The 7658-nt window shown below is 41.4% G+C and overlaps 1 protein-coding gene across 1 annotated transcript; it reads left to right on the top strand.

Moving 5' to 3' along the window:
- The first annotated feature begins 1475 nt into the window (after nucleotides 1-1475).
- znf503 (zinc finger protein 503) lies at nucleotides 1476-4262 on the top strand. Its single transcript, XM_014206672.3, has 2 exons — nucleotides 1476-1976; nucleotides 2377-4262. Exons 1-2 carry the CDS (start codon nucleotides 1734-1736, stop codon nucleotides 3799-3801), a joined length of 1668 nt encoding a protein of 555 aa, XP_014062147.1. The 5' UTR covers nucleotides 1476-1733; the 3' UTR covers nucleotides 3802-4262.
- Nucleotides 4263-7658: the final 3396 nt, after the last annotated feature.

Below are 7658 nucleotides of genomic sequence, written 5' to 3'. Positions count from 1 at the left end.
GGCACAAATTAGCCTTTTTTACTTTATTTTAACAATGAAGCAAATTACATTAAAATGTATTGAATTGTAGGCTAATATTAGCCATAAAGTTACATTTATATAAACTTATTGAAGTCCATTAGGGCATACCAATTATTGTCCTTAGACAGGAACATGAACATCGCTCTGGATAAGAGCGTCTGCTAAATGACGCAAATGAAATATAATAGTAGACATTGAACTATTTCTGAGAAATTAACAAACATCCGAGCACTAAAAGTTCATGGCATCTTTTGAGCCGTTTGGGACACTTTCTTTGTGTGAAGTATTTGACAGGAAGGGAAAAAGTTTACTTAAATAGTCCTGTGAATCTGCGACAGAGCGGGTTCTTCGGTCGCTATGCCTGCGTTAGTCCTTATAAAATCTGGTTAGCCTCGTCCTTTAATTTTCTGCTCAAAATCCTTATTAATTTGCAAATACCGTCCTAAATTCCATGGACACCATAGGCTATGGAGAAGTGGCATAGTCTAGCGCGTCGCTGTCTACCTATTGTCGATGCTTATACAAATTGAATTTAACACGAGGATGATTTATTTCGTCCAAATGAAGTGTCTCTTTTCTCAGATGCCTCTCTCTCTTTTCCATTTGTCCTTTTCCCCATGCAGCCACGCTCGCATGTAATCATCTACAATAGCTGACATAAATCAAGGCAGGATTGACAGCCACTGACAAATACCTGATTGATTGCGGTGGAGCAGAATTGACAGTTGACGGAGGCGTGAAGATAGAAATAGAAGGGGGGTGTATATTATACTGAAAACATGTGACATTCACATACCTCCATCACTGCATTGGTCTGTTCCTGTCAACGCTTGTCTGATTGGGGAATTCAAGCTGAAGTAGTTGATCTTCTGGTTGTGGAATATAATTTATATAGGAACATGTCTGTAAACTAAGATACAGGCTTGTATTGATTGATTCAAGATCTTGGTAATATAGCTCAAAGGGTGCCGAAAACATTTCTTATTACTGCATTAGTCTCTAGAGAACAAACTAATAATTAGGCTATTTAATGCATGCTATAGTTTCATTAATACATTTCCCAACTCCTAAATATCATGTAGCCTATATGCCTTCCAGTAATAACCATTACCACATCGCCTACCTCTACAGCCAAATACGTTCACTGTTTTGAAAATGTCAGAAAGACTACTATTTCCAGACTTGGGTCTATACACTTTTTTAGACATTGAAAAAACAAAACAAGCCTAGCCTCAATGATGGTGAGAGTCCGTGAGAGCGCACACAACAACCCAACTATTCCTCCTCACTATCTCCTCCCCCGAGCTGTCAATATAGAGGCGCTTACAAAGAGGCAACGTCACATCCCCTTGACCCTCCAATCACCTCGGGGTCCCATTTGATTGGAAGGCGGCAAAGGCTTTAATCTCGGACTAATTCAGATGCTTTTGAAGTGAACATTTCTACCAGTTCGTACTTCGGGAGTATAGAGCGCGGACAAGCCGGGAGACACAGAACGCGCTATGCCCATGGTGAAAGACGCAGCCACGGATCCGCGATAACCTCGCACTCACTCTCTTCTTCCTGCTTACCAACCGCACCTTCTTCGTTTCCTCTCATTATACGGATTATTACACGCAATATCACTCTCTTGATTTTCGAAAGAGGTTGTATTTGCTTTTCTTGATGAATCTGATAAATGAATTACCGACTAATTTCGTGAGAATTGGGACATGATCACATCGCCCTCGGTATCTGCTCTGAGAAATAGTAGTATTCATCTAGTCTGGGAGAGCATCGACTCTCGGAATATCATCAACAAGCCTTTTCATCACTCCGTTCCCCCGTCGGACCATCTACGGCAAGCTAACCGAGTCCCCATCAAGGTTTTGAAAATGCTTACGGCACGATCAGGACACATTTTGCACCCAGAGTATCTTCAACCGTTACCATCTACTCCGATTAGCCCTATTGAGGTAAGATTTCAAAAAGACTAGTAGAATGAATGCTTCAAAGTTTCATGTTTGTTTTGTAAGCATTACACATAGAAACAGTTATCCCGGAATGTAAGACATGGAATAGCATAAAAGAAAACATATTTATTATATCGAAGTGGAAATGTGGGCTATTCTATTATAAAGATGACTTGTAAAGGAAATTGTTATGAATTTAGGAAATGGGAATCTTAAATCTACTCGTAGAGCGCGGCTATTCTCGCGTAAAAGCTGCGCATTGCGCACAATTATTTTGGATAAGGACTCGGACATTGCGTTTCTGGTTGCATTTCGACCAAAAGTCCTATATTGTTTGAGATTGTATATATATATATATTTTCAGTACTCGATTTGTAAATTATAGGTCTTGTTTTCTCTACAGCTAGATGCTAAGAAGAGTCCGTTGGCACTGCTGGCGCAGACATGCTCTCAAATCGGTAAACCTGACCCCCCTCCCTCCTCCAAACTATCCTCTATTACATCAAATGGATCTAGTGACAAGGAGTCCAAATCCGGTCCATTAAAAATGAGTGACATCGGTGTGGATGACAAATCCAGCTTCAAACCCTATTCGAAACCGTCAGATAAGAAGGACTCGTCCTCCGGCGTCTCGAGTGGAGAGAAGACTGGTTTCCGAGTGCCGAGCGCCACCTGTCAGCCATTCACGCCACGGACAGGCAGCCCCAACTCTAGCACTTCTGCCTCGCCCATGCCGTCAGAGGGGAAGTGTGGAGACAGGGAGGACAAGAAAGATTCAGATTGTAATAAAAATGGCACAACGGACGGATCTGGAACCACTAACAGCCACAGCAGGATAAGCGTGAGTTGCGGTGGAATTAACGTGGAGGTGAACCAGCACCAGGAGACAACGCCTGGGTCCAAAGCCATGTCTTCGGAATCCTCCTCTCTAACCTCCGTTTCCTCTGCTTCCGGACTCGGGTCAGGACTTGTAGCCCCAGTCTCTCCTTACAAACCGGGTCAGACAGTTTTTCCCCTGCCGCCTGCTGGCATGCACTACCCCGGGAGTTTAGGGGCCTACGCTGGTTATCCCCAACACTTCCTCCCTCACGGCGGGAGCCTGGTTAACGCACAGCTGGCCAGCATGGGCTGCAGTAAGGCCGGATCCAGCCCCCTGGCCGGGGCCTCTCCACCCTCCATCATGTCAGCCAGCCTGTGTAGAGACCCTTACTGCTTAAGTTACCATTGTGCCAGCCACTTAGCGGGCGCTGCCAGTGCCTCTCAGCAGTGCCACGACAACGCAGCTGCCGCGGCCGCCAACGCGATGAAATCCGGGTACCACCACATGTACCCGACACACCTTTTGCACGGCATGCACTCCTCTCCGCAATCTTTCAGTGGACATCCTTTGTACCCCTATGGTTTCATGCTCCCCAACGACCCCCTTCCTCACGTCTGTAACTGGGTGTCAGCGAACGGACCCTGCGACAAGCGTTTCTCCTCATCCGAGGAGCTGCTGAACCACCTGCGGACGCACACCGCCTTCACCGGGGCGGAGAAGTTGATATCGGGTTACCCTAATTCCTCATCTTTAGCTAGTGCTGCGGCTGCTGCGATGGCATGCCACATGCACATGCCACAGTCAGGAGGCCCTGGAAGCCCTGGGACACTGACGCTGAGGAGTCCGCATCACGCGTTGGGACTAAGCAGCCGTTACCATCCGTACTCCAAGAGCCCCCTGCCTACCGGAGCCCCTGTCCCTGTCCCCGCAGCCACCGGGCCATACTACTCCCCCTATGCCCTGTACGGCCAGAGACTCACCACAGCATCAGCGCTGGGATACCAGTGAAACACACTTGACTTTTGAAAAGTTTATAGTTATAAAAATGCAAATATAAAGACTTTTATATCAACGCTCAACCTAAGGGCGGGATCCGTGAACTCGGTATTTATTTATGTCGGCTGAAGGCGGATGATAATAGCTACAAATGGAAGACATTTGAGAGACTCAAAGTGCATTATGTTTAAACTGAACTCTATAGGTAAAGTGAAAACACACATGGTAGAATACTAATAGGCTAAAATAAGGGTTTTCATTTCGATGTTCATTTGAAATTGCTATGATTGTATTGTTCTTATTTAATGTCTCATTGAGAAGAGAATTATTTACATGCATGTTTGTTTCTTAAAATCCCAAATTGTCCACATCATTTTAAATTGTTGTTATTTTTCAGGTGTATACCATGGAAAGAGAATTGGTATTTTTTTTTGTATGTATTCTGGAAAAATAAGAAACAATTCTGTTCCATATTTCCGTGTGCCTCCTTTTATGATTATAACAATATCTACATTTTTAACATGCTATTTCATTAAACGTTTTCTGGTTTCATAAACATTTTTAATGGATATCATGAAATGTGCTGATTGGGAGGTTAATCTTATTAACTGGTTGCCTATACAGAATAACTACAACGTTATTTACGAGTAGGCTACGTTTTTAGAATACTTTATTTCTATTGGGTAGGCTAAATGCTATTTTTAGTATGGTTCATTGTTTCTGAACTATATAGACCTCATTTAAATGCTTGAACGTTGAAACACGATAGGCTTTTAAAACTAAACACACAACTTCGAATGCAATTTAGATAGACATTTATTTCAACAGTAATATAGCTGGACATCATGGTTGTGGGCACGATCCAAAACGGGATACATCCATCAAAAGCATGTTAATAATTGTTGATTGCAGATGTACTTTGACATTTATTTCTGTAGTGATTTAAGCAGGTGATATCCAAATAAGTCTTGTTGGCTATATAGAGTTTTATCCCTAACTTCAGTATTTGATGATGCACAAATGATGTCTCTCGACATTGCCTGTTTTAATGGTTCCCTCAGCAACAAACCGATAGCGCCTCCGTTTGAAATGCGTTTAGGCTATTTGCTGATCTATCTACATTTAATTTATAATATATTGTCTCAATATTCACTAGTAATTTAAGATGCATTCATTATGAATATACCATAGCCTACTTAAAACAGAAGGCAAAACTCTAAAATGCTTTTCAATGCATAGGCCTAAGGGAATTACGTTGTCTAGGACTACTTATTGAACGTTGCGCATAACTTATTTTTAGAATGCTTCTTTCAATAATCTAACAATTTCCACGTTGGCCCCACTTGAATATAGTTGGTGAAAAATGACTGATTTTAGAGACATAACATTGGTGAGTGATTCTCAAAGATTTAAAGTAGTATTTTTCTTGCCTAGTGTCAGATGATTGTGTTCCAGAGTTCAGAAAGTTCTGGACCATTTCAAAATGCCATGATCAATAGTTTAAACTAACGAATGTTATCACACAAACTTCTAAATATCCACCCGACTGTACTCAGGCCTATAATATAATTAAAAAGCGAACTAATTCATAAATATAAAACATGCATTGTAGGCGATTCATAACTTGAATTTAAACAGGTTTGCAGTTCCGTGGTATTTTTTTATATAGAAATTAATCTATATAGGCGTAACTGGCTTATAGGCGTAACTGCTTCTTTGCTCTGTATGGAAATGTTAAAAGTGTAGCCTGGCTTCCTTTTGCTAAGTTTAACGTCACACAATATTACATTGCATGGTTATAGACAGTCTATTACTACAGTAATGAATCATGCCTTGATTATTGCATTTATCAGAGAAAAGCAACCACATTTTTAATGAAATAAGTCGGCATATAGGTATTGCTTTTCACTGAATATTTCCACACCAGGCCTACGAAATGGGCCAATGCCCGAGATAGGAATAACATGTTGCAATCAAGAAATAGGTTATATTACTCAAATACCAATAGCTAATGGGTTAACACTACAAGTCCACATGATTCATTCATGTTTTAAATTGCATAATTGGGAAACTTAGAAATGGTGGAATTAAATCAGAAGTTTAATTATTTTCATTAAAAAAAATATATATGTCTTGTGCCACCCTTATAAAACACATATGTTGTTTCTGAATATATAGTTGACAGGCTAGGCCTATAAATCTTTTATTCCTGTCATTAGCTGTCAGTGTAGCTAGCTGAGAATAGCTTCAAGCTAAGGCCAAGATATTCTCCTCTACCGGCACAGACTGGTGTGAGGCGCAATGTACCATTTCCTTAATTCTGTGTGAAAGGCGAGAAGTCACACACAGTGGGCGTGTCTGAAGTGACAGGCTACAACAGAGAACAACAGCCCTAGTGCATTGATCACTGCCACACATCTATATCTATTGGCTCATCTGTCCATCAAATGCTTGTGTTTCCACTTTACATCTATAACTCATGCAAATACATAGCTATACTCTGGAAATGTTCTTGAATATGAATGAATGAAGTATTTGTAAATGATTTTGGCCTCTGAATGTAAGCTACACACGTCCACCCTGTGGTTGGCTATTTATCTGAATACCATATCACAGAGATCTCCTCCTGTTTCACCAACAGTTATAGTCAAACTCAACTTCTTTCTGTGTGTTTGTGTACATGTGTGAGTTTGTTTGTGTGCATGAGTACGTGTGTGTTTGTGTACATGCATGCATGAATGTGTGTGAGTCTGTGTGGAGGCCCACACACAACGCCCTAAACTGATGTAATGATGGTGAAAGGGAGCGATTTCCATTCTTACCCACATCATGGTGGCTGTGTATGGAGGTCCCCGGTGGAAGGCAATTTATCATGTCCCCCTCCCCTGGCCTGTCACTGGGTGAACAGGCAGGCACATGTGTGCATGAATTACCAGCACTACCCCCTTCCGCTGGCTCACAGTGTGTAAAGCCAACAAGCAGAGGAGAAAAATGACTTTGCTACAGCATTAGTGTTTCATACCAGTAGTACATTCATTTAGCATTGTACTAAGGCTCAAAACTGTCTGAATGGACTATGAGATTATAGGGAGGAGAGAACAGTCAGATTATAGCACAGTGAGGAAGAATACTATTATACTGTATTCTTTTAACTTAAAAAACATGACAAAGGGAAATATAGTTTCTAATAATCCATGATTCTGTGCTGACAAAATCACTTACACCATTATTTAAATTTGCATTACCATTTTGAGACAGAACAATGTGAATTGATTATTGTAAGTGAGTGGGAGGTTGTGTTGGTGACAGACACAGCAAAAAACACACAAGTCACAGAGGTAGAGGTTAAGTGAGGTTCATTCCCTAATCAGGCCCAGTAAACATTAACAGGTTGGGGTCAAGGACAAGGCTTTTACAAGAGTTTACAGCCTTAACGGAGCAGGACCACTGTTCCCATCTACATCTGGTAGCACAGCATGGTGAGAAGGGGAGTGGGAGAGTCTTTGTTTTTGATCTTTGAAGTCTCTGCATATCTATCATCGTACCAAAAACACTTTCTTAACTGGCAGGTTATAAACATAAACTGGCTTATTGGAGTCCTATTGATAGTGTTTGGCCATGCTTCTTCAACACTGAGTAATGTCTCAGAGCAGAGGTATGTAGTGGAGGACATATGAGTAAATACCTTTGATAGTGTGTCATGACAACAATTACTTGAGGTATGTGTTGAATGGCTCGATTATAGCTGTGTGTTCCATTCTTCCTCTAGTTTATGTAACACACCAAGTATTAAACCTGGGTGGTTTAATGATACACCACAACAGATACCATTAACCCACCAAGCTAAAGCCTCTAAGAGTTAACACAAA

This window comes from Salmo salar, chromosome 01 (genome assembly GCF_965601325.2).
Source record: "Salmo salar chromosome 01, fSalSal1, whole genome shotgun sequence".
Classification (NCBI taxonomy): domain Eukaryota; kingdom Metazoa; phylum Chordata; class Actinopteri; order Salmoniformes; family Salmonidae; genus Salmo; species Salmo salar.
This window is presented reverse-complemented; position numbering and strand designations above follow the sequence as displayed.

What these genes read in the sequence shown, in the direction of transcription:
- znf503 (XM_014206672.3), top strand. Translation starts at nt 1,734, where the DNA reads ATGATCACATCGCCCTCGGTATCTGCTCTGAGAAATAGTAGTATTCAT. An exon ending in CTCCGATTAGCCCTATTGAG is followed by an intron (nt 1,977 to 2,376) that starts GTAAGATTTCAA and finishes TTTTCTCTACAG; the next exon opens with CTAGATGCTAAGAAGAGTCC.